This window comes from Alosa alosa, chromosome 12, assembly GCF_017589495.1.
Source record: "Alosa alosa isolate M-15738 ecotype Scorff River chromosome 12, AALO_Geno_1.1, whole genome shotgun sequence".
NCBI classification, from domain to species: Eukaryota; Metazoa; Chordata; class Actinopteri; order Clupeiformes; family Clupeidae; genus Alosa; species Alosa alosa.
This window is the reverse complement of record NC_063200.1, coordinates 8,028,547-8,056,473: the sequence shown is the minus strand read 5'-3', so window position 1 is coordinate 8,056,473 and position 27,927 is coordinate 8,028,547. Positions and strand designations below refer to the sequence as shown.

The 27,927-nt window shown below is 44.5% G+C and overlaps 1 protein-coding gene and 1 non-coding gene across 2 annotated transcripts in view; both read left to right on the top strand.

Annotated features, from left to right (window-relative positions):
• Positions 1–27,927, top strand: part of ctif (CBP80/20-dependent translation initiation factor) — a 69,813-nt gene that overhangs the window by 24,301 nt on the left and 17,585 nt on the right. Inside the window, 2 exon segments of the mRNA XM_048259297.1 lie at positions 13,291–13,367; positions 23,440–23,502. Of these exon segments, the coding sequence (XP_048115254.1) occupies positions 13,291–13,367; positions 23,440–23,502 (140 nt within the window).
• LOC125305279 lies at positions 19,889–20,079 on the top strand. Its single transcript, XR_007195373.1, has one exon. It is a non-coding gene; the product is annotated as a U2 spliceosomal RNA (small nuclear RNA).

Genomic DNA, 27,927 nt, shown 5'->3' with positions numbered 1-27,927 from the left:
TGGGTCTGTGTCATTTCTCGGAGTTCCACTTGTAGAGGTTGAAAAACTGACTGTCTATTGACCTGGCAGGATAATGTGTTTAAGAGCAGGGAATCAGATGGAGTAATGAACGGAGTTATTAGAGGCCAGTTAGAGTTCAGTGTGGTGTTTAGCTCATCCCAAACAAGATTACGATCTAAATGTCATCATCCTCCCCAATAAATCATCTGATGTCTTCTCAGGTCACCAGCAGGCAGGAGTGATCGCTTCCTCCCTTGAACTTTATATGCTTAATATATCTCATAAGACCTGTGCACAAACGGAGCTGGACAGCCGGAGTCCTTGTGTTTGTCACTGGTGAGGTTTGGATGGCCTGTTGTGGTGTCTTGACCAGACCTCTGTATGAGAAGGACATTGGCAGAGCTCTAGTAGCATGGCTTGTGTAGAGTGTGGAGGCCTGGACAGGTTCTGAGTAACATTCAGACTCCAGGCACCTTATCGGCGGCCTTTATACAAACTAGGGATCACCAGAGATCTTTGAGCTCTGATGATTGTTAATGGGGCCCATTTTCTTATTGTTTTATTATATTGTTTATCCTCTATTATGGGTTATTCAATGCTATTTTAGGAAGGGTAAATGTGTCAACCGATGTCAACATGATCAAAAAGTTAAGATAAATGATAACAACTGGCGGCCATGTCTGGTAACTTCCCGTTGGGCCGCTCTCAGCCATTCAGGGTCTTTTCTGCATGCGGAATAGACGCCCCCCAAACCCACTTCCTGTCTGGCTCTCTGAATAGCAGCTACCTGCTCTTAATGGGGAAAGTACCTGGTCCGGAATAGCACAGAAGGAAAAGGGACTTCCTCTGCAGTGTTGCAGGGATAGCCCCAGCCAAGACGTCTCCCCTGGGGGTCAGTCGGAAGCTTCAGTGCCTCTCCTCCACCTCCTCCTCCACCTCCAATCCCCCCAACATCCAGGCAGTGCTCTGATGTACAATTCCTGTGTCACATACTTCCTGAATGGCTGCACTGTCGCCAGGAACCAGCAGACGGTGTGTGATCAACAGGAGTCTCCCTGATCTTTGTGATTACATCTATGACCACTCCGAGCATCTGAGGTCAGTCACAGTAAACTTCCACTGGCTCTGATGCCAGTGAGTCTGGCACAATGCTCTCAGCCTGATCCAGTGGTTTCATCACCCTTCAAGACCCATGTTTGTCTCTGTCTGATCCAGATGTTTCGTCACGATTAGAAGCTGTTCTTCCTCTCACTGATTTGTTGTACTAGTTCAGCAGAGCCGTGACAGACTGCCATGTGGAGCCCATGCTTTTCTGGCAGGACACACACTGCATCCCCACCCCCCTGCCACACACCCAAACACATACTGTCAGTGTCCCTCTGTCATTTTTTTAGCCTACTCTTACACACACACACACACACACACACACACACACACCCACAACAATCATTCCCCCTCATTCCTCATTCTCATGTAGCCTGTGGCAGTGAATTTGAACAGGCTGCCTGGGTCATTTGTCTGATGTTGTCAACAAGAAGCCGTTGTTGTGACAGACAGAATTCACAGCGTTCCAGGAGTTTGCTCCGAGCACGTCTGATCAGTCCTCCTGAGCTCCTCCCCTCCAGGCTTAGTGACGCTTCCCACATATCTACCGTGTGTGAGTGCGTGCATGCGTGCGTGCGTGCGTGCGTGCGTGCGTGTTTGTTTGTGAGTGTGTGTGTTTGTGTGAGATGGGAAGCTTAACCTCATCTGTGTATGTGTCAGTAGACGAGGTGACCTAGAATATGCTTGTAAGCACAATTCCCCGTGGGGCTAGCCAAGCAGCAGAGTGGCCCAGTGCACACTCTCCCCAGTCAGCGTGGGCCAGTCAGGATCATAAATGTGCGTGGATTGATTTGTGTGTGTGTGTGTGTGTGGGAATGGGAGGGGAGCTGTGTGTGTGTGTGTATTTATATGAACATTTATTGTCTGACCTGGTTGCCTTGTTGTGTGTGATCTGGCACAAAGACAGGGAAGTGCTCCGTGCTCCGGTGGCCACTGCGCAGTCATGGCTCGCACTGCATCACGCTGTCGCTTTTCCCATTCTGAGAAACCGCACGCTTTCCATCCGCAGGCCAGTCTGGCCGTCTGTGGCCAAGTGTAGCTGTGCACATGTGCACGTACAGTATGTACTGGACGCATATCCGTCCGCTTGAGCTGTTCCATGTCTGTCTGCATCAACTGCCATGGCTCCAGTGGAGCATTTCTATCTCAGCCTTTTCCTTGTGCTCCATTTTGCTTTCGCTTTTGCTCTGGCATGAGTAAGGTATCTTTTTAACTATGTACTGATCAATCTACTGTATCAATCTGTCCATCCATCTATCTATCCATCTATTCATTTTATGTGTATTACATGTAAGAATCAAGGTCCTCTTGATTTATATGTTTTTACAGTGTGTGTGTGTGTAAATGTAAATGTAAATCAGGTTTCTCGGGCAAGTATACTTGCGTATACAAGGAATTTGGTGTCTGCATTCATCCCATCCGTGAATTAGTGATCACACCGAGCACACAGTGGACACACAGTGAGGTGAAGCACACACTAACCAGAGCAGTGAGCTGCCTGCAACAACAGCGGCGCTCGGGGAGCAGTGAGGGGTTAGGTGCCTTGCTCAAGGGAACTTCAGCCGTTCCTACTGGTCGGGGATCGAACCGGCAACCCTCCGGTTACAAGCCCGAAGCCCTAACCAGTAGGCCTCGACTGCTCCCAAATGTAAATCAGGTTTCTCGGCCAAGTATACTTGCGTATACATAGAATTTGGTCTCTGCATTTATCCCATCTGTGAATCAGTGAACACACAGTGAGGTGAAGCACACACTAACCCGGAGCAGTGAGCTGCCCTGCTACAGTGGTGTGTGTGTGTGTGTGTGCGTGTTTGTATGATGTATGACCCCACCACCACCACTGCCTCCTCCCCCCTCCAAATGGTTTTGGTGGTGTTCATGGGGGTTTGACCCTGTCTGCCACATAGTCAGTGAGGATGTGTCCGGTTCCTGCTGAACAAAGGCCCGGTGTGGCCAGACAGAGTGGCCCCGGGGCCTACGTGCTGAGGAACAGGAGCACGAGTGCAGGCCCGGGGGTCTGGGTCCAAGCGCGGTGCTCCTGGGGGGAGGGGGAGGACGAGGGAGATGGAGGGAGCGCCTCCTCCTTGCTCCTCCACGTCCACGGGAGAACAATAAAGAGGTCAGGCCGGCGGGACGCCCCCTCCTACACCCTTTTCCTGCCATTGTCAGGCCTGCCATCAGCCAGCCGAGTAGCAGGGCTGCTAGAGAGACGTGGAAACACACACACACACACACACACACACACACACACACACACACACACACTTATGCTCACTGCCAAGCACACACATTCACTAATACACACAAACACACCGACTTTGTTATTGCTGCTCACTGCCACACTTGCACGCTTGTGTTCATTCATTCTTCTTGCACACACACACACACACACCGTTTTGCACTCTACATACACTCTTACCACCATAGACACATGGATGAATATTAGCCCGATGTCGTCATACTCAATTCTAGTCAGTATTTGAGTCTGATACTGCTCCATTGGGATGTGATTGTGGTTACAGGGGTTCTTCTTCTCCACAAATGCTGCCGTCTTCTCCACAAATGCCTTAACATTGTTTTCTGGTTATTGCGCTGTCAATATCTTGTACAACAGACGTGATGGCGAAATCTAAATGTCACTTACAAAGACATCTTACCATACTGAAAGCTAATATTTTATCACTAGAAACCTACATCTGTCCTCTGTCAAATACAGTTGCATTTTCAGCTCTGAACAAAACCGTTCAGGAGTTCTGGTCCGAACCGTGACTCCGAACCGCTCTGGTTCGGGCATAGTTGCTCCATAATGTCCAGACCGAACTTCCCAACCTCCAATGTTGTGACCGGGGCTAAGTTCGGCTGGCATCCAGGCTATATGAATATACCCAATCACATAATTCGGTAACACTTTACTTGACGGGTGAGTTCATAACACATTCATAGCAGCTGTCATAAACTGCACATAAAGCATTCATGATTTTCATGAGACATGACTCAACATTCATACCAAACCTTTCATGAATGTGGAACACAGAACGACGACAACTTGTCAAAATAAAAGTCCAACATTGTATTTGTGTAACCTGGATACCATTAATTTAATCTCTCCAGCCTTTGTAAATATTTCATGAATATCTTATGAAGTCTACATCGAATATGACTTTACTATACAAGTTGTGAAGTATTCATAATCACTGAGTTTAACACTGGAAGGTAAACTAGCTTACATTCAGCTGACCCGTATTTGTGTAACCTGGAACGAACGGTTGGACATTCCCAGTAGCAAAAGATGAGAAATTATCTGCAAAGGTTACATCATAAAAGAAATACATTTTTTATGAAACAAACATTATTTGCTTGACCATGTTCTGTCTTTTTGGCACTGGAGTAACCCATTGACTCAGATGTGACGTGATCAGGTAAGAGGTTTGGTCCAAAAACGGCAATGCTGCTTTGCGACTTTGGTTTTTTATTTTGACAAGCTCTCGTCGTTCTGTCTTCCACATTCATGAAAGGTTTGGTATGAATGTTGAGTCATGTCTCATGAAACACTCATGAATGCTTTATGTGCAGTTTATGACAGCTGCTATGAATGTGTTATGAACTCACCCGTCAAGTAAAGTGTTACCCATAATTCTATAATCATATAACATAAGTGTCATGTCCTCTCTAACAGACATACATATAAACATTTAAGTGTGTGCACATACAAGCGCCGATATACCTTATTTGTTATGACCTCATCGTGGACATGGTAGGGGGAAGGATTTTGTCTAAATAGAGAGGCTGTTGCATCACAGTGGTCAGGGTGAACGTCTGAACAAACCTCTTAGGGGCCCAGCCCTGGAAATCCTGTAGACTAGAACAGAGGATCCTCATTGCGCCTCTCCCTCCTGTGTTTATGAGAGGCCAGACCAGACCAACCACACTACACAGTCCACAGAGACTCAGAGTGAGTGTGAAGAGAGAGAAGGGGAGAGCGAGACTTCACGATGGATGGCAACTGTAAACAATGTCTGTGTGGGCATCGTCCTGTGTGGTCACCGGATCTCTGCGCCCCTCACATCACTACCGCACTCTTAGTCACATGCACGCATACTAGTGAAGTAGTTTTAGAACCATGTTCTCCTATTCCTCTACTTCTCTTACAGACACATTCTCTCTCAGGTTAGGACGTAACAGTCCTTGCCTTTGTTACAGCCACTACAAACGACTGCATATTGGTCATGCAAATGAGTCAAACAGCAAAAGTTGGTCCTGATGTGTTTTGAAGGAGCTGCTGAAGAGGAGAGGAGTGGAAAACAGAGAGGGGAACAAAAGGAAGTGGTGGAAGAGAGTGACTGTAGAAGAAGAAGAGAAGGACTGGGATATGGAGTGTGTGGTCTGCGTTGTCCAGCCCCCATCCTATCTGGCTTGTGTGAACTCCAGCCTCGGTGGCAGCACGGGCTGTGCTTATGTAACAGAAACCAGAACACGGCCAACGACAAGAGGCTGGTGGGAAAAAAAGCCAAACAATAAACAGAACGGGAGGATAGAAAGTCCGAGCAGAGTCCCTTGTTGTCTGAGAGACGGCTATAGATTGATGGTGAAAAAGACTGAGAATGAGATTGAAAGAGAGGGAGAGTCAGAGCAAGTGATATTGAGGAAGATCCAGATCCACAGAAATAGATTTGCTTTGGGATACTGAGATGGCTGACGAGCAGCCAATCCCCCATTTAGTCACCCACAGGCTGTGCACTCATCCCCTTATGCCTATATCTACAGAGCAGAGAGGCAGAGGGCCATGCTGTTTTGAGGAATATGGAGACCGTTGTTTAGATCAGATTGTCCTGAGCAAGTATTGCTGATTCTTTTCCTCATAGATGGAAATATGAACTGGAGTAATCTAGGGCAACATAGTGCAAGGAATAAGTGTATAGTACATATAGCCCATACTCATGTGACATGTCATTTTTTTGTGTTATTCAATTTCTAATTTGACCAAAAAAAAAACAGAACTAGTTAAACCCATTTAGATCTCTAGCACAGTGGATGATCTTTTGTCTCATGCTGATGTCATTCCAAGTAGAAGACATCTATTGGTCAAATAAAAAGGCTCAGTAAAACACAACTTGCCATGGGCATGAATAATCTGGGGCTTGACTACTGTACATGGACTGCAGTGTTCATTAGCGTTAAACTGGTCTAGTTGGAGGGGTTTGCTGCTGCCTCTGTTTCTTGGACTTTTGAGTTCCCATGTTCTATGGATTTTGTTTGTTCTCCGCATGCATGCCCCTTGGTCCCAGATAGAGCAGGGCTCTGGCAGAGTTTTCCTTTTCCAGCTCCCAAGACAAGAACATTCCAGACCGTTTCCTGTTTGGTTTCTGCGCTGCCACTGGGCTCGGGGGGGGGCCTGCATGCCTGCACTAATGAAGTAAAGGCAGCGGCTGAGGTCAGGGAGGGAGACGTGGAGCCATGTCTTGAGGGGGGGCAAGGGGACTCGTTGCCGCTGCCAGCTGGCTGGTGCACACAGTTCCCTTTCGCTGTCTGAGTTATTGTGTTCACTCTCTCTCTCTCTCTCTCTCTCCACTTTTGCTGGAGAAAACATCATTTAAAATTGACAAGGGAGCTGACTTATAGAGAGGTGCGATGATATGTGTGATTGAGTGTGCGTGCATATACACACAATCTAAGGCGTGTGTGTGTGTGTGTGTGTGTTTACTAGGGCTCCAACTTGAGTGGGTGCTCCATTTTGCCTCAGTGAGGACAAAGCAATGGTAGAAATGTCACCTGCTTGGATAGGAGGAGTCTAAGAAACAGATGTCATTTTTTGAGAAACTCACAGAGTAAGCTGATTATGTTAGTATCTGTCAGGCTGTTGCCAAGCAACCACAAGAGAGCCGCTAGAGTTTTAGCATTGAGGAGGAGGACACGGAAGAGGGGGAGAAATGGATGTGTGCAAGACAACTGTTTCATGCTTGGCTGGCTTCCAGGCACCAGACCAGCTGAGGCCACTTCTGGTGATGGGCTGTATAAGGCATAGCTGGGAGAACATCTTGCCGTCACCGCTGACTGTGTAAAAATGTACCAGGTGATGTTTTTTCACCTCGTATGAATAAGCCCTAGTGCTTTCCTGACCACAAAACCATCCTCAACTTTTGTAGAAAGAAATGCAACATTTGATCTGAAGAGTACTCATGGACTGAGGGGGTTGGTTAGCTCGTGGTCCTCTCCCTCAGGGACAAAGCACTAGGTTGTGTACATTGGTGGAAGGGACTCTGGGGGCAACTGAACAAAGATCTTCAAAATGGCTGCCGAAGGTAATCTAAAGCAGCCAATAGGATATCGCTTGGCAGTGTCGTCTGCCTCGCCGTGATCTGTGAAGCTCAGTCACACAAGGCCAATAAAAAGAACTTGATTTGTCGAATAACTCCGTTATCAAGCCAGCCAGCCTCACTTCCTCTTCCTTCCTGTTGCAGTCGGGTTGCTCTCCATCCCCAGGGCTTTCACAGTGACTCCAGCCAGAAGAACTAGAAGAAGTCAGTCCACTAAATGCTCTTTTCTCTCTCTCCTTGGCTCTAATGAGAGGCACTGATACAGTAGACCTCGTGGGGGAGCCCCACTCTTTATCCTCACATCTTTGCCGACTGTCTTGAGAGGCTGGTGGCTCTGAGCATTGTAGAGGCAATTGTAGAAGCTTTTATGGCGTGTTTTCCCTCTCAATCTGTCAAACATTGAATTAGTCAAGTAACCTCAATGTCTGTGCGGATGTTTGTTTATGATTGGTATGTCAGTAGAGGAAATGCACTGGTCCAGCCTTCAGGCCTCTTTTGTCCGAGATTAAAGAAGAGTTATGCTCACAAAATTTTCAGTCATAAAAAGATCAATTGAATGGTGAGATGACATCTAGCTTTAAATTATAACACTGGTTTAGATCTGTTTTATGGTGGCATTCTCAAAAAGTGAAAAATTCCTCATGTTTTGTCATTTAATCTCCAAGTAGGATAAAGAAATTCATGTTGGGTTCAACTAAAGGATGATAAAATCTTGGTATATCCCCTAGTCATATGTAGTTTTTCTGCCCATCTGTCTGTGCCACTGAGATGCTTTGCTTGACTTGTACAATGCCTTGCCTTTTAAGGGTCCCTATCAGTGAGCCAAAACAAGTAAATAGGCCAGGGTCCAGAGATTTGTTGGATTTCCCTGCATTCTGAATATCTGAATATCAGAATGCATCCTTTAATCAAGAGAATTACAGATCACTCAAGATAGTCACAGTCAGTGATGGCCAAACTTAAAGTTGTCCAGAATCTGCTTTTCTCCTTAATCATAGAAATGTTCATTCCATGACGTCCTATTCCTGTTTCCAAACTACACAGTAACTTATGCTAACATAACATTATATGATCTCATATAATAACATAGTATTAGAGCAATATGAATCCTCGCTAAATCATCAAACCAGCCTAGTTCAGACTCCACATTCACAGTTAACCTTCCTTATTGCCCTAAACTACTTATTGACCTCACTAAAACAAATATTAAGATACAAATGTATGATAAATACAACAATTACAGTAGGAGCACATGATGATCACAAAGACAATAAATAATTAAGTTCATCAATTTGAGCCCAGACTGAACAATCAATCAATTAGTATGAGTTTTAAGATGGAGAACACCATATTCAAGAAAGCTCTGACACTCTAATGAGTAATTGTAAGATGGTGTTTACCAAAGTAAGGTAAGCTTCAGACTGTATGTTTCCATGGCAACTAACCTGCATTCAGACATAGATTTGTGAAATAAATTCTGTGAATTTTATTTTAAATATTAGTATTGTATACTGTGTTCATATATAGTCTCATATATAATATATAATATAACCACACACATTTAACTAAAAAACAATCTAATTAAATAGTTAAAGGATAATTCCGATATTTAGCCATTTGAGTCCCTTTTGGTGGACACCGAAATTTTGACAGTGGGTCCGGTCTCGACTTTCTGACACGTTTTGAATCGCCTTTGATCGATAGATCGATAGATTGATCAATCGATCCTAAAATTGTTGTTTAATCTTAACCTATCGCTAGGAAAACTGTCAAAAAAATGATTTTCTCTGGCTTCCTGTGCACAGCAGGCTGGGTGTTCCCTTCTTCCGATTCTGGCCTATGCGTGGCCTGAAGAAAGCCATGGCTGCAGCGGAGCCCAGTCTGATCATACAACATATATACATTGCTTTGTGTGTATGTCGGCTGTAATCTATTGCTGTTGGCTGGTGGCCAAGGTAAATGTGAGGCAAGGGAACAATGGAAAGTTCATTCCCTGAATGTGCCTAATCTAAAAGGATCATAACACAAAGAGGATGCTGGGAACTCTCCTCAAACCAGCCATTCAGCCCCCCCCCCCCCCCCCCCCCAACAAACTCCCACAAATAAAAACGGAGCACGCAGAGCATCAATGACCTGCCGTCTTGCATGTATGTGCACACAAACATGGATCCATTGCATGCAAGCACACACGCATGTTTGATTGTGTGACATTCTTGACTTGACATTGCAAGTCTGTCTGTGAGGTTGCTATGCTCATGGGCAGTGTTCCAGAACCATGATGGAGTGAGTTGTGTGTCATTCAGGCCCACACCACATGACTTCCTGTGTGGCGCCTCGCAGCAGGAGAGCGGGAATGTCTTGAGTCATGTGTGGCTGTGGGGAGAGGCGCACTTGGGGCCAGTGCGTCCCACAGCAAGCACGGTCTCAGGGCAGAGGAAGGTCACTGGAGAAAAGTGTTGAAACTCATTCATGGTGCCAAAAACAGGAACAAGGTGATGGACTGAGAACAACTGAAAGTAGAAAGTGTATATTAAGTGGATGTAGACAAAGAATTGTTGAACAGATTAGTCCAAAGTGACAATCTAAGCGTGTCTTTGAAAGTACATTTTATGAATCTGTTGAAATGTATCTGAAATAATTGACTGAAGGTGCTCTGGTCCCTCCGCTGGTTGGATGCTAGGGTGTGGATGTTGGCTCCATCAGTGATGTTGATGCCAGGCTGCATCAACACAGCCAATGGCACTGCTCTGCTGTGACCTCACTGATGACTCATTAACTAGTTCAGTGCTGGTCAGTGAGAAGACCAGATATCCTCATGCTTTCTGTCTGGAATGGAGTATTGGCGTGCATGTGGGTGTGTGTGACTTTGTGTGACTGTGTGTTGTGTGTGTGTGTGTGTGACTTTGTGTGTGTGTGTGTGTGTGTGTGTGATAGAGGCGCGTCACCTCTGACCTGTGGAATGCACTGCAGTCGATACGTGAGCTTCCTGCTGCTGCCGACTCACCGCCCCATTGTCACGTCTGCAGTCTCATGCCAAGTCGGAGGTCAATACTGCCCGAGACGTGCAGAGCCCCCTGTGTTTGTATGCATTTGAGGGACTGTGTGTCTGTGTTTGCTTGTATATTTGAACGTGCTCCTCCCTTTGATCTGGGGCTCCCTGTGTGCTATCTGTCCGCCTCCACATCTTGCATGCCCTTTGTCTGTGATGGAGCCAATAGACAGACACTCAGACAGTTCCTGTCTTTTAGCTGGGAGTATTTAGCTGAGGCGATTGTCCATTTTATTTTTCCCCAAACTAAAACCTTCAGTATTAATAACTGAATTGGGTATGTAGTTATAACATTAACATTAACATATGGAACTGTTAGAGCTTTATACATGCCAAACCATACACTCTTGACACCTCAGTGTTAAAAAGAATGCTTCTGACTCTATTGTGTCAATATTTGCATTTTTCCAGCTTTGAAGATGACAGATGTATACAGCAATTGAGATCATCATCTGGTTACAATTATGAAGGAGAATTGCAGCTAATGATATCCTAGAGGAGCGCAACAGTAGCTAAACATGCAATTGACTCTGTCTCTCTGTTTGTCTTTCTCTTTGGGTTGCTATCTGTCTTTTTCCTCTCGATCCTGCATACTCTGACAGCTGTTTCCGTGTACCTCAGTGGCTCTAAGAGAAGAACAGTGTCAGGCAGCCCCAGTGCAGTGTGGTTTTAGCGCGGCAGAATTCTGCCTCTGCCAACCTCGGCGACGGCAGGCAGCTGAGACCCTTGCTCATCACTTTGAGTGACTGTGGGTGTTCTGCGCTGCGCTGCGCTGCGCTGTGTGTCTGAAGTGATGAGCCTGCTCCTCCGCTCCCGTCTGGCCCTGTGAGAGCCCTGCGAACGACACGGAGACGCTGGAGCAGAGGGGAGCCGGTGCCAGCGCGCGCGCGCACGTTACCCTGGCTCAGCAGATGCTGCTTAATGGGCTCAGACCTCTGTCAGCACACACAACTAACTTTCCTCTCACCACGCTTCGTTTCGTGCCAATAAAATGGCTAGAATAAAATGGCCTTTAGCACCTTATGCAGTCATAGGTCTATCTCTCCATGTCTCTTTTCTCTTTGCAACCCTTTTTCTCTCTCCCTCTGTTTTTCTTCCCTTGTTTGTGTGTGTTGTATAGCACGAATGGTCCCTTTTAGAGGCCATTTTGTTTTGCTCTGGTCTCAGGCAGGCAGCCTTGCTGCATGGTGCTTTGTGTCTGAAGCCTTTATCTCCATGCCAACAAGCCTGGAAACCATGCTCCAAGAGCGGCTCTCCACATCTGGGACCAATCAGCAAGCACCAATCAGGGCCCAGCGGTTTGGCTCGCCTGGCTTTAGTGAAGACGTTGGGAGAAAAAAAAAAAGAGGCAACTCTTGCAACATGGGAGGAGCAGGGCGGGACTGCGCTGCTCGGTGTGTGAGGAGAGCCATGTCTAATACATTTAGTCAGTCAGCCGTGCACACACTCACCATTCCTCAGCAGCACAGCTCAGGGGAAGCAGGGGGAGCAGTGTTTCACCTTTGGCGTTCAGTGTGGCTTGGTTGTACATTCTAACTGTAGCACCACGGCAAGAGAAAACTATGGGAGAGAGGAATGAAGTCGAGGCTTTGCAGAAACATTCCACCATTTGTAGTACATAGACTGTACATTGTACATTTCCCTGTTTTTGGAATTCATTTCCACACTATTGAATGTCTCACACATTAATAATCAACACTTTGTCCTTAGGTGCTTTGAACAAAAAGGGTTGCTCAGCTATTGACTCCCTACCCCATGTGGATATTTGTGCTGGATGTGACTGGTTTTACCATTTTGTATACTCTGAATACATGCTTTGGGACCAAGTTGACGAATCCAACAAGGAAATCCACAACTGATCATCCCAATAAGAATAACTCAAATTGAAAAAGGCAAATAAAATAGAATGGAAAAATAAAATGAGTGATTGCTAATTGGAGACACTGAAGGTGAGCTAGCTGCCAGTTAGGGAGGTGATGGATCATCTTGGATCAAAGACAGTGATGCCTTACCTCATTGTTGAGACTACAAACTCTTCCCGTAGCTCTGGCTTTGACCGTCTGATTAAGGACAATGAGTGTGACGGGAAAAACAGTCTGTGTGCAACACTATATATTGGCACATACATACACAGACACTCACTGTATAGTTGCAATGACACAGAGACACAAACAAACCTTCCTCCTCATTATTTCAAGGGGTGCCGACCATCTGTTGAGAGCTGGTTTCCCGCGCCCAGCTGACAATGAGTGACGTCTCCCTGGATTAAGTGGAATGGATTATGTCACGCCTTCCAGAGTGGGAAGTGCCTTTGGAATTCCGATGGCTTTGGAATTCAGTCAGAAGCCAACTCCTGGCTTCTCATCTCTTAGGCCTGTGCTTTTCCCTTTCTGTGTGTGCAGTGAGGAGAGTATACCGTGTTAGAGGTGTCAGGTTGGCTGATTGGCGCAGTTTTGGTCTCCTGTTTGGACTGTGGACGTGTGTATTGGGGGTGGGAGGGTTGGGGGGTGGGTCTTTCTGCCTGCCTGTGCTCTGTTGGGCAAATTGAGCATGCATTTCCAATGCATCTCCAAGAATGAACTGAAGACTCTATAGGCATCATGCATATTCCTAATCCATAATCTTTGTTCAAAGACAACCTTTTTGGGTAGGGGTGTGTTTGGGTAGGGGTGTGTTTGTGTTTGTGTTTGTGTGTGTGTGTGTGTTTGTGTTTGTATGTTTATTATTCGTCTGTGTGTGTGTGTCACACATAGATACTCCATTCCTGTCAATCATTTAAATCCTTTTTTCCCCCTCTCTCTCCTCTAATCTCCTCCACCACAGGCCTTTCCTCCTCTGCCTAATGAAGCTGAAATCGCACACACCAAAAAACTCTTCAGAAGACGGCGCAATGACAGGCGGTGAGTTAAGTCTCATTTCCTCTTCCCTCTGCTTCTGTCTTTCTTCCTCTTTATTTGGCTGTTTATATGTCTGTGGGTTTTGTTTGTCTCTGTCTGCGTTGTGGTCCGTCTGTTGGTCTGTCTGTCTGTCTGTACAGTATGTGTCTCTGCAGGGCTCTAGAGTGCAACTAATTTGGTCGCAGATGCAACTAAAATCTTTAAAGGTGCCATGTGTAATGTCCGCCAAAAAATCAATTCATACTCCACATTCCATAAAAGATGGGGGCAGTATACCTCCAGAAAGTGAGTTGGTCTACCCTAGAGTAACAACCGAGACACGTATATTGCAGTTTGGCTGGCTGTTATGTTGCCCGCATACCGCCTCCCATCGCCGAAACTGGTATTATGACACCTGTCGGCCTGTGGCTAGTTATTTAGCATGCTAATTCAGGTTGATATCTCTGCAGCACTATACCTTGTCATTTTTTTAATGACATCATCACCCTTATTTCTTCTCATTCTTTTGATGCGTGTAGCTCATTTTTTGGAATATTTTTACCTCGATTCTTACACATGGCACCTTTTAAAGGTGCGACAAAACATTTTTCCTGGGTTGCACTGGTGCACCTGACGTCATAAGGGTGAGCTCCTAGACTTTCGATACAACAAAACTGTTGCAATACCCTGAAATTAGAAACATCACAATACCTGACTAATACCTGAAACATGACTATTTTCCTCTAGCCTAAAACCGTGAGAATGAAAGATAATTACTTTCACATTGTTCTTAAAGTGACAGGCACTCAATTAGACGCTTGATGGTGTTTTAAGCGCTGCGACCGTCGACTTCAAGGCACCGAACCCTAACCCTAGTGCCTTCCATGCACGCTGCCTAGAAGACTACGTTGGGGGCTTAAAACACCAAACATTAAAGAGAAGTATAATAGTTTAAAAATCAATATGAAGTATTGAAATTACTGAATATTTTTTAGCTATTAGTAATTATGAAGATAAAATACTATAAATAAAAAAAAAAAAAATATTATTAAAATATTATTATAATAATATAAAATATATATATAAATATATATAAAAAAATATATATATATATATATATTAGTTTTTGAATTCCAAAATATGAAATAGAAACATGTGACATAAGTCATAATTTTCTGTGTGTGTGTGATCACACAATATTCAATATTACTGATGGCGTCAAAGTGTTGGGGGGGCCCCAAATCAAATCAGTACCATCATTCCTGGTCCATGGTGTGACAACAGCTCAGACACGGAATGTATATGGAGAAAGATAAAAAGGTGACCTTGAAATGTTGTCGTTTAATACCCTGTAAATCCAGAGTTCTCGCGAGAGCACAATGGAATTGTCTCTGTGAGACACTTTGGCAAAGAGCAATGATGCACGTTACTTTTACCCCAACATTCCGGGGAACCAGCTAAACTGATGAAGACAGCGCTGCAACGTTCGAGAACAGTACACATTGGTCGTAGTGTTATCCATTTGCGTCGAAGTCCGAAATCATTCAGAGTAAACATGGTCTAGTGTTATCCAATTGTGTGCAGTGAGATTTTTAAATGCATGCTTGTTGCCGCCCCTCGAGTTGGGCCATTACATTGTTCTTTGCCAGACCCTTAATCTTTCTAGATGATCAGGGTCTGGATTTTCCAGGCTAGTCGTTTAAGGCAGCAGGATGAAAAATTAGCATAAAACAGTTAGGCGCACCAGTGCAACCAATGCAAAAAGCTAGTCTGGAGCCTTGCTCTGTATGTCTGCGTACCTTTCTCCACTGGTCTATTCTCTGTCTCTCTTGTTTTAGGGAACATTTAAGGGGATGTTCATGGAGTGTTGCTGAGTAGACGTTGCTCAGGCACATATACTGAACCTGTGTTCACATACACATACACACACACACACACTCTCAAAACAGCCTCCAACTTTGAGCTCCACACTGAGCCAGTGCCACTAACGTTAATTCAGACACAGCCATAACAACGTCAGATCTGGAATGCTGGCCCCATGTATACAGAGCAGGAGAAAGGCCAACGCACTCATACATACACACTCACATCTAATGTCAAATATACATAGACAGGGACACTTTTCCACATGCAGTCACACACACACACACACACACACACACACACACACACACACATACAGATGTTCAGACTCTGTTTTTCCACTAGTGTTCTTTTTTTTTTCATAACATGCCGGGATTAGGAGTGCATTGTTCTTGTCAGTCCTAATAACGTGAGTGTGTGCGCGAGCCTCACTCACTGGACCCCATCCCCAAGAGTCAGCCTCTCGCTCCCAGTTTCATCTCCCAGCTTCATCACTCTTTTTTTCTTTCCTTCACCTGACGTCAGTGGAAAGTTTTTAGTTGCCATTTGCTGTTGCTAGGACACAGCTCTGAAGCTGAAATATTTTGCCCTCTGACTGCCGAAGCCAACACAAAAGAAAATTGTGTTTTTTATGTTCTCTGTCATTCCTGCTTTCATTTGATTTGTGTAGTTGATTGTTCTGTGTTAAGAGCGGTGTTAAGTTCCTGTGATAAGGGGAGCAGGAGCTGATTGGGCAGTTGTGTTGATTACCTGATTGGATGATGAACTGATAGCCTGGTTGTCTCTGATTGGCTGGTGTGTTGAGCACAGAGCTGGACATTGTCCCAGGTTTGGTATAGGCTTGAACTTGTGTGTGTGTGTGTGTGTGTGTGTGTGTGTGTGTGTGTGTGTGTGTTTCAAACCTAGTTCAGGTAATGTTATGTGTTGCAGCCTATTGTGGTAGAGAGCTTAGCTATACAGGGATGCAGTGTGACTCATTTGGCAAGCACTGAACTAAAGGACTCTTGACACAACTCTGTTGTATGTGTAAAGTCCCCTCTTTTAGACTTTCTTTCATCTTCCACTTCTTCATAGAGCGCTGTAGTCTAGCTCAGAGGACGATTTCTATGCAGATGTTTACCTTTGTGTTTGTGTTGTCCTGAAACGTGTGGAAGTCACATGCATCAGTCTATGGGTTTGCTATGCTGTGAAGCGAGCAGTGCACTATGCAGTCTGCCTTTCCGTAATTTCACACACAGCCTGGAGATGCCAATTAATTTTATTTCCCCTCCCCCGCAGGGAAGGTAAAGAGAGCAGCACACGCAATGGGCTTGGGGTTTTACAGTGGCAAAGATTTCCTGGAGCACTGATGCTGTGTGTGTGCGTGTTTGCGCGTGTGTGTGCGTGTGTGTGTGTGCGTCTGTGTGCGTGTGTGTGTGTGTGTGTGTGTGTTTGCGTGCGTGTGTCCCGTAGGCTCAGACACAGAGTTGTGGGTTGCTGCCCATGGGTGTACCCACGCTCTAGTGCTGCAATGAGGATTTAATCATCCCAGTGCTTTACGTCCTCCCCATACAGAGAACAAAATGATCTCGGAGAGAGGGAGAGGAGAAATTGAAATAGAAGAGTAGAGAAATGAGTGGATGACCTGCACACAGGTCTGGCTGTGCGCTAAAGGTCTTTGCTCTTCTTTTCTCTTCATCTGTCTCTCCACCTCTCCATTTCTCCCCTGCTGTCTCTGCCTTTTTCTTTTCCTTTCTCTCTGTCTACCTCTTTCTCTTTTCGCTCTCTCTCTCTCTCTCTCTCTCTCTCTCTCTCTCTCTCTCTCCCTCCCTCCCTCCCTCTCTCTCCCTCTCTGATAGATCAGTGCTCAGCATTCTGCACACAGCCTGACATAAGGCACTCCTGCCTGTTAGTGCAGCATGTCTGCACAGTGGCCCAGAATCCTTTGCTGCTGGCAGAGAGGACACTGCGGTCTTGTTTGTCAGAGTTTCTGGCCGAAGGACAAATCCTTGCCCTGGCAGGACACCTCACTGCAGAGGCACACCGGCCAGTCCTGGGGGCTTGTATTTCAAGCAAGTGTGAAGGACTGGAAGGCTCTCTCTCTCTCTCTCTCTCTCTCTCTCTCTCTCTCTCTCTCTCTTTTTCTATCTCTCTTTCTCTCTTTTTCTCGCTCTGATTCTATCTATCTCTCCCTCTGTCTCTCTCTCTTTCCCTTTTCCCCAACTCTCTCTCTATTTCTCTCTGTCTCTTTCTCTCTTTCTCTCTGGGGTGAAGCCTGCTGAAGCACACTTAGCCTGGGGCTGTGAAACTCTGGGAATCAAGGACATATACAGGCCCTGGCTTTTTCAGCACAGCGGATGCATTAAATCAAGGTCACTTTGATATGCTTTGTTTCAAAAAGCATTATCAAACGGCCAACTGCCAGTGTCGCCATGCTTGAATCAGTGAATCACTGACACAAATGTATATTTTTTAGCGCAGCAAAAAAGACACCCACTAATGTTAAGGAGTAGGACATTTATTTTTTTTTTGAATTTAAGGTTTGCTACATTTCTAAGTGATGATCTGAATGACGCTTCAGACTCCTGAATCACAAAACTCATCTGGACTATTTATTATTTATTTAACATTATTTTATTGTTTATTTTTTCTTTCCTTTTCTCCCTTTTTGGCTTGACCTAGCCTACATTCTGTAAACAATTACCACCGACATTGTTGTGTGGCAATAAAGTATAGCCTATCTATCTATCTATGAAACCACCAAATGATTGGCATACTAAAACTATGCCTTAGGTTTTCAACACGTGTTTGTGTTCATAGTGAAACACCAGCACTCTTCAAAGTGGGGTTCTGTGCTGAGAAGGATTTTTAAACATGCAGTAGGTCTTAAGCAGTAAAAATAAACACTAAATGATGAGGAATTCCTAGGTGCAACATGAATGCAAACACGACAGGCTCTCTATTGCTCCTCCAGCTTCTCAGCCTCTACCTCTGTAGGAGAGAGCACAGTTGGACAGAATGCATGCCAGTTCAGCCAGCGCATCTCTGATCTATTCTGAGAGATGTGTCTCTGTGTTGCTGCATGCCTGTGAGCTCCGGTCCTGTCAACTATGAGCGGCGGTGTGTCTTGAAGTGTCTGTCGTCTGAAGGCGTGGTCAGATTGGCGCTGTCAGTCAGTCTACCGTGGATCCGCTGGCCTTTCCTCCTGCATCCTGCACTCTGGGTAATCAGGCCATTAGCTAATGACTCAGTGTGGTCCAGTGCAGCGGCTGTTCCTGGGAGAGCCCATCAGGCTGTGACAGGGGCATGCTAATGACCATCTCTGCTCCCCTCTGCGCAGCTGATCCTGAATCAGATGTCATCAGTTTGTTGCAAAAGACACCTTTGAATTAGTTTGAAAAAAGAACATTTGTGAAAGCATCTTACAGATGGAAATGTGTAGATTACGTCAGATGTGTGGTTTCACACTGACTGGGACATACGTGTGAATGTGTCATATACAATGCTCATTTTACAGCACTTTCACACCGGTTTATCAGGGACATGATTTACTCTACTGCCTAGACTAACCTTTTAAAGGAGAAAAGGTAAAATTAGATTTTTTTTGTGATTAGTGTTTCAGAGGATGCACACAAAATCTTCTTCCAGGTTGAGGGAAGTTTCTCAAACTGCCTTGAATGCCCTTATTGCTACTTGCTGTCTGTGCCTAACCTCAGGCAGCGACGTGTCTCCTCTGCCTGTCCTCCACAGACACACACCTGCTACATGTGGTCACCACCAGCAGCAGGGGTGTTGGGAGGAACATGTTTGAGCTTCAAACAGCCTAATCCTTGTGTGTTGTGGCAGTGTGCCTTCTTCCTGTGATGGCAAACATGCGCCTGTCATGAATATGTATTCCCTCGCTCCTTTTGATGTGTGAAAACGGACAGGATTAGTCAGCGAGATCGTCGTCTTTGTGCCACTTTTATCCATCAAGGAGACGTAGAATGTCAAGGCCTCCCGTTTGGGAATGATAAACATTATTCATTTTTCTGCGTTCCATTTTTATTTGTTCTTCCTCGCTCTGTTTGATTTTCTTTGAACTGACTAGCTTGGATAAGAGATCAACTGTGATTCACAGAGCAGAGTCAGTGACATGTTAGAGCTTACCTACAGCTGTGTTCTCCTGTCTTGTTCTTTCCTGCTGTCATGCTTGCTCATTGTCACACTCCCACTGTTCTTGTGAGCTCTGTCTCTATAGCTGCTTTCAGACCTAGGTGTAAGTCCGCATGTACTGCGGATATCAAGCCGTATATATCTGAACAACATAACCGGCTATTTTGAATTCCAAAGCCGGCTCTTACACTACTCCCCTCCTAGTATTTCTGACAGACATTATGTAAATGAGCTTGTGTCTGAATGAAGCGAAGAACATGCAGAGATTCTGTTCATGTGCGTGTTCAACCACGTTCAATTCTGTTCATGTGCGTCGCTGTTGTTCACACATATGACCGCATAATGTCAGCAGGTTAGCATCGTATCTGAATCACCCGTAGGGTCGGACCTCCGTTTAACAAAGCTCCGCATATACTGCGGAGGACGTGTCTGAATGCAGCTTATCTGTCCAGTGTCCACTGTGTCTTCTGCTTGACCTCGTCCTCTCAGTCCTTGTCCCGGTTTAGTGTCTACTTATCGCCTCCGCTCTGCCGAGCACTTGAAGAATTACCGCTTCTCTGCCTTTTGGCTAAGATCATGTGTAGTATCTGTTCTTATCAGTTTAATATCTGATACATCCTCTACCCGAGGACCATATATTAATCTGATTTTTGGAACAGGGAGACAGAAGAGGGGCTTGCTCCATCCGCTCCATGCATCGAACCAGTATTGCAGTGACTCCAGGAACAGTGCACATCCCTTTTCCCCTTGGGGATCAATAAAGTATCTATCTATCTATCTATCTATCTAGCTATCTATCTATCTATCGATCTATCTATCTATCTAAGCTATCTATCTATCGATCTATCTATCTATCTAAGCTATCTATCGATCGATCTATCTATCTACGCTATCTATCTAAGCTATCTATCGATCGATCGACCGACCGACCATTCTAACTCCATAGGTGTTAATATGGAGTTGTTCTCTCTCTTTGCAGCTGAAACAGCTTCTACTTTTTTGGAAGGATTTTCACAAGATTATTCACAAGAATGTGTGGGAATGTTTGCCCATTCATTCTAAAGAGGTCCGTCACCGACGGTGGACAAGAAGGCCTGGCTCACAATCTCTCTTTTAGTTCATACCAAAGTCGTTTGAGAGAGAAAGTCGTAGAGAAGGTTGTTCTCTGTTGGCCGGTCAAGTTCTTCCACACCAAACTCACCAAACGATGTCTTTATTTACCTTGCTTTGTGCACTGTGGTACAGTCATGCTGGAACCGAAAAGGGCCCAAGCCCAAACCCTAAAAACCAACCATTTTACCATTATCCCACACCATTGTCCCTCCACTGGCATGACTGAAGTGATTTTGATATGGAAGAATTTGACTGACTTGCAGAGAACAGGGTTCTTTACACCATCAAACAACTTTGGGATGAACTACAACAGACTTTGCGTGTATGTGGATACACACATACCTATTCTTTTCTCTCTCGCATTCACATAGAGAGATGACCCATGCAATCCTCTTTTCTTAGACCTCTTTAGAAATGTCATTAGATAATCTGTTACACGTTTTGTAATGACTACAATATATTTGGTGAATATCTACAAATATATGTGCTCCAACAAATGTCCATTTGCATGTACCTTCACAAAACCACTTCCTATTTGTTTAGAAATTCAAGATGTCTTTCCCTTATCTTTGCCTTTATTTTTGCACACACATCATACCTGATGTCATTAGTCCTACAAGCCCTGTCAGATGCTGAGTTTGCACAAGTGCTTGCCTCTTATCGTCTCCCTGACCTGCTGCTGTCTCTGACATCCACTCCTATAGAGTCTTGACAGTCTTAAGAAATTAGAGCAAAGGATCAGAAAGAAAAGGCTTAAACTCAGAAATATATACGGTGTCTATTTGTTAAGTTCCTTAATCAGAATGTCTTCAGAGTGTCACAGACACATTGGGGCTGGTTCCTGGAAAGGCTGTGCTCATTCTTCATGTCTGAGAGGAAAAAGAGCTGTTTAGATAGCAGCAAGGGCTGGTTGAAGGTTGAAGTGTTCATTGAGATTCCCTTATTGTTGACCTTAAGATTTAAACAGATTTTGTGTAGTTGAATATTTGCTTTATGTAGAAGAGATGGCATGGATATAATTGTGCTTGCAGTGCACATGCAGTGGTTTTGTTTTGAGGATGTTTGAGGATCAGGGTGTTTTGAGGAATGGGCTGAATTGACTATGCCACATGAAGCGTGCCTGCTATCTATTACCTGGTACTTTTACTGTTGCTAATTATTGTTGACTGCTTCTAAATGTCAAGTACCCATGTCTTGCTCTCTCAGAACAATTTCACTCCACAACAGTCTCTGGTGAGCTGCAGTGCCAATACCATAGCCTTCCCTTTTTCTTTCACAAACATGCAAACACACACACACACACACACACACACACACACACACACACACACACACACACACACACACACACACACCTGTGGCTAATTTAGCACAACCAGCTAGCTTCTATTTATTTGCCTTTTAGAAGTTTTGTTGAGTAAGGTGCCAGTTATGTCAAGACTAACAGTCAACTCTAATAGTTTCTTTGGTATTCATTGTTTCCTATTTGGTTAAGAAAAGACACCACTTGATTTTATAGATTGTTCCTTGCACACAAAAAAGATTTGTCATCTCTTTACTGACAGTGAGGATTTGTATAGGGTCAAGGAGCGGACAAAATGTTTGCATATAATCTGAGAGCAGTTTCTGTTGCCCCTCACCCAAATGTTAAAGATAGCACAGTGTGAGTGCCATAAGGTCATGATGTTTCGCTCATTCATCAGATTTGTGTATGAATGTTGAGACGTGTGTGTATGGTTAGGCCATGCCAGTGTGTCTGGACACCTGTTTCAAATGCTGAGCCCACTGGTCAGTCTTAGCGGAGCTCTCAGCAGTCATCTTTCATAGCAATGGCAGATCTCAGCACCCCCCTCCCCCAGCACCTAATATCCATTTCAACATTTGGTTACAGCACTTTGTCTTAAGCCTTCACCCTTTTTCTCTAAACTCAAGATATCAGCACAGAGCTAGTTGACTGACTGATCACTGACCATCAACTCATGACCGACAGTGATCATTTCTGCAGCTTGTCACCAAGCTAGATGGGAACAGTGGGCGTTACTAACCAGTGCCAAGTATTCTACTCACAAGAATGACCAGAGTGAACCACAACCCTCTCCAAGTATTACTGTACAGCTTATAGACTTTCAAATATTATGTAAGCCACTTCACAAAATCTCCTATTCTTCCCTTCCTTATAGACCCTTTCAACAAGGTAAACAAAAACAATGCTTGAACGTTCTATTTGGGCCCCAGTCTACTTCCTCTGCATTAAGATAACATGGAATGTTAAAAAGGAAGTCTTGTGGGGCCAACTATGATGCTGATAATGGAACTCTCTTGAAAGGGTCCATGATACTTAGAAAACCAGGTAGGATTGGCTTATTTCTAAAGTGGTACAATATTTGTGTAGCAAGAATAGTCATTCACTTATTGTAGAATACACTATACTGTAGTCATACCTCACTTTTGTGACTCAATCCATTTGTTTTGCCTTGTTTGTTTGTTTTTTGCCTACTGGCAAAATCTTAACGATCATGCATCGCAGAAGTTATGCCACTTGACCAGTTCCCTTTTACTAGTCAATAAAAACGTACTTTCAGGATACAAGTGGAATTTTGTTTTTATCTGTGCTTCATGATGATAATTCAGTGCAAGACCACAGATTCCATTGTAGTATTTGGCTTTCTATCTCGCCGCATTCCGAGTTGCTATGGCATCCTCAAAAGAGCTGCTAATTTAGTCATTAGTTTTGCCCTGGGGTTTTTCTTCTTCTCTTCATCTTGCTTGTGACCACTTGGGTCATCTCTTCTTCCTCCATTCCCAGGCTCACTCTTCTGCTGCTCTCCCTATGTGCTGCTGCTGTGTACTCCTACTCCGTTCTCAGGCTCACTCTTCTGCTGCTCTCCCTATGTGTGCTGCTGCTGTGTACTCCTACTTTGTGTTTGGCGCTCTTGCAGACATCCATCAATTCATTTGAAATTTAGATGCCCTCTCATGCTTTTAGAAACGTTCACCAGGACCAGTTAACGGTGTTGCTGTCTGCCCAGGGGAAACGGCAAGTGACCAGGTCAGTGGGCAGGGCAGGGATGGGCACTGAGGAGGGCTCGGGCATGAGGGCGGAGTTCGGGGGGGGAAATGTGTGAATATCATTTTGGTGACCGGGTTAGTAAGTAAGCTTTATTTATATTGTGCATTTTTCATGCACAAATTGCAACACAAAGTGCTTTACATATACAGCAATGTCCTGTGTATTAGCCACATCGTGTATAAACCACATGATGGCGTTTAATGCAAATTAAACAAAGCAAACCTTGTATTGACCGCACACGTGTATTAACTGCAGTGCCCAGTGAATCAGAATCAGATCAGGAGAAAAGAGAGATGCATGCCCATGGATAGCTCACCCCTGTGCATTAACCTCATAGTTAAGGACATTTTGCAAATATAAACCTTGGCTAATAGCTGGGAAATTATAGTAGAAATTAAGACATAAGACAATTAGGGGAAACCATTAAACATTAAATTAGTTAATTGGTTAAATTCAACAAGATGAAATGTCAGTGGGCAATGGTGACTCTTGGCGTGAACATGGCATACAGCATAGTGTCATAGCAGACCAACCTGGTAGAGTTGCTGGCCTTCTGGAGAGCTCTGGAAGTGCTGCCTGACCTTATGAGTGAATTCTCTGAGAAGATGCTAGAAAATGCCGATCAGCAGAACAATGGAGTTTTGATAGCAACAGATCTGTCATAGTACTTTATCATTCAGGAGTTCCTTAGCAATCGCTCAATCTAGACCCTAGCACACTTGAGGTAGCAATGGATCCAGTCCTGAGCGATCTCTCTCCAGATGTTGGAAGTGTGGCGTGCAAATCAGTTCACAGCTAACGTTAGCGATATATTTGGCGAAGACTCTTCAGCCCAATGGAGTTAAATAACAGGTAACTTTTCAGTCAAATGACGAAAAGCAAATATGTTGTGGTATTTTAGCACAGCCCTAATTGAGACACCCTTATACAGCAATGTCTTTTCTGAAGAATTTGGACGTGCCTCTGTTATTTTTAATTAATTAAGGCTTTGAGTGGAAGAACACTCAAGCCACACACAGTATTTTCTAATCACAGTATCATCGACCGAGTATACATCTGCAATGACATTTTCAAATAATTTAATGAAAATAACGTGTGGGTTTTCTAGTGCAGTCAACATGTTAATTGTCCGATTAATTTGAAAAGAATTAACGCAATTAATCACGGGCAGCGCAGTTAAGCCTCTTTCATTTTCAGAGTCTGTCTTAAGCTCATATCCACAGCCAGGTTGATCATGATATTAAAATAAACTAGATGACCTAACAGCCATTGATATCACTCTTGACATGCTAGTAAGAAGGGCTAAATAACGCTCCAAATCTAGCCATTATTTTGGTGAGGGAAAAACTGGTCATTTTCAAAAGAGGTGTTTGTGTCTCTCTCTCCCTCTGTGTCTTCTTTTTCATATTTGAATAGACTATTGTTTGTTATGTTTGTTAAAGTGCATACAAAATATGCCTTTCAATCTAACAGTCAGTGATCTCAATGGCTTTATTGAAAGTGTGTTGTTCAGAGTTTAAACGTTTATAATAAAACAATAGTATTCCTGGTTGAATTCCTGGTTGATTTTATGACATTCCATGTCCATTACATTTCAATGTCCATTATTAAAAGCTTCATTATAAAGAAGAAATTAATCACGATTAATCATAGAAAAATTGTGTTTACATGTTTTTTTAAAAATTGTTTGATCGCCCTATTATTTTGCTAATTAGCAAAACATTCCTCTGTCTGGCAAAAAGACTTAAGTCTTAACTTAAAAACTTAACTAAACTTAACTTAAAAAGACTCAGTTTTCAGGTTTGACCTGTAAATATTTAGAAATGATGTGATCATGGCAGCATCAACTGGGTTGGATCCCTTTGAGGTCTCTGGGGTTCTGTTTGCGTGCTTGTGAAAACTTTGAACAGATAGTTCCCTTCATGTGCTGGACCAAGTGACAAAGATTAAAATGGCAGACAACTGTCACTCAGTGCGGTACACCTCGAACCTCAACCATCTGAACTGTTCTATTGCCTCAATAAGCTTGGGAAGGACTTCTTGTAAGATGGTCAGCACAATTCAGAGGATATTTGCAGGTCTTTTCTGAATTCATGATATACTGTTTGATGAGTTTTGTGAGTGCATTGTTATTTATGACCTACTGTTTGGGTCTTGGCAAGGCAAAATCTTTCCTGCACTTACTGGAAATAAATTCAGTCTGTGAATGTTCAAGGTCCACCGAACATTCCTGTGGTGAAGAGCAGCTCTTGTTATGAAGTTTATGACAAAGGCACACTTTTTTCTCAAGGAAAAACTGTCCTTCATATCACCTTTTTAGGTCTGTTTTTCCAATTTTCCATTTTATTTATTAAATGGCAATGTGAGAGATTAGTAAAGGCTTTTTAGGCATAACATTGAGAGGAACTCTGGAGTGGTTCTTTTGCCTTTTGCTCTTTGTGGCTGTTTCTTGGCCTTTGTCAAATGTTTCTGGTCTTTCAAATCAGTTAGTGCTTTATTCTGTCATTATGCTTTTTAATTGCTCTCTTTTATGGTTCCACATGGTTATGGACACAGGCATTCCTCCCCAACATGCTGCTGTCTGTGTTCATTCCCATGTCCTCCACTGGGCTCGCTGGACTCACTCTCCTCACCCTGCTGTGGCCTCTGTGGCTGTTGGACAACGGGAGTTGAGAAAGGGGCACAAAACACAGAATCAAAAGAGGACACCAGAGAGGAATGGAAGCATCTGTCTGAAAGATGTTTTGTGTGTTGTGTGTGTGTGTGTGTGTGTGTGTGTGTGTGTGTGTGTGTGTGGTTGGGTACATGTACAGGCTGCCTGTTTGTGTGGGTCAGAGAAGGTTAAGGCTCGTAAAGTGGCTGAATGCCATGCTCAAGCCAGCCAACTGGATGTCTTTATTTCGAGGCTGTCAAAGAGCATGTTAGATTGGTCACACTGGGAAAAGGTCAGGATTCCTGCTTGGTTCTGGGGGCTGGGCTCTCCTAAGCAGGGCCAACTGGATGCAGCATGCAGGACACACCGAGGTGAGCCCTGGGCAGAAGGGCCCTGTTGTCTGATGTTCCCCGCCACGCCGCCGTGTCACGGCATCTCTGTGAAGTGGCCGCTGGCAGATTAATCCAGGGCCAGAGGGCCATGATTTATTTGTTGTGTGCTCATCATGTTTTCAGTTCCATATTGTGAGAGGGAGGTCTTGTGGCTGCTACCCATACATCTCAGACCTGGCTTGTATAACACAAATTATAATAGCTGTATTGTCACTTGCCCAAAGAGTTCTATTGTGACCTACTCTTTGTGTTGATGAAGTTAGGGTGGGTTTTCTGACCTTACTTTTCTGAAGTTGGGATGAGCCTCCTTGTTCCTTTGTCTTCCTCTTCTGTCAGGTCAGTGAATGGGAATGTAGGGATCGTTTGTTTGTACCATTAAATCACATATTCATACATTTATTCAGAAATATGGAGGATGCCATGTCTTCATGAACAACAACATAATAAAGCTTTTTATGAAACTCTGATAGTTCTACACCATTTGTACATAGCCATAATGACATGGGTAAGACTACCCACAGCACAGGCCTCTTGAATGGGCTGTGATGCTGGTATGTGTATGGGTACTTTTAGCTTGCGTGACATTCACACACAGACGTCCAGGGCACCAAACAGCAGTAGGGGTCAATCTATGCTAGCCTAAAGGCTCTGGGGGACAATCTGCCACTGCAATTTCTGTGTCTGCTCTGCTCCCCCCCTCCCTGACTCAGGATCATGGTCCTCTATAATAAACCACACCAGACTATCCCCCAGCCCAGCCCAGCCTTGCCCCATGCTTGCCGACTCCTGTGGCCATGGGCCGCCTCTGAGTAAAAATAGATCCACAGGATGTGTGGAGTAAGTGATGGACTAAAGAACTCCAATGTAGCAATTAGAGCTGTGGGCTTGTTCTCCAGGCAGCTCATGGGCAGAATGTAGGTCAGGCTTGTTCCACTGTGCTGGGGACAGAGATGAGCCGACGGCCAGAGATAGAGAGACCCAAAGACAGAGAGAGGCTCCGACGCCTGTGATGTCAGGCAGACTTGGCTGTATAATGGACTATGAGAGTGAGAGAGAGAGAGAGAGCTAAATCTGTCTCCACTCTCAGGTCTCTGATAAACGGCCAGTGTTGAGTTTGGCTAGCTAAACTCTGCAGCTCCCATTCCATGGAAATGGAGTGCTCTCGTTCTTCCCCCTGCTCTTTGTGCATCAAGCCCCCGGGTGACTCACTCAACATTTTTTTTTGTTAATTTCAAAGGTAGCTCGTTAGTCTCGTGACTCACTGCATGTTAGTCATCTAATCTAGCAGACGATGTGGCATCTTGCGTTTGACTTCAGAGAGTTGAAATGGAGCTCCAAAAACTCAACTTTGATCAGCAC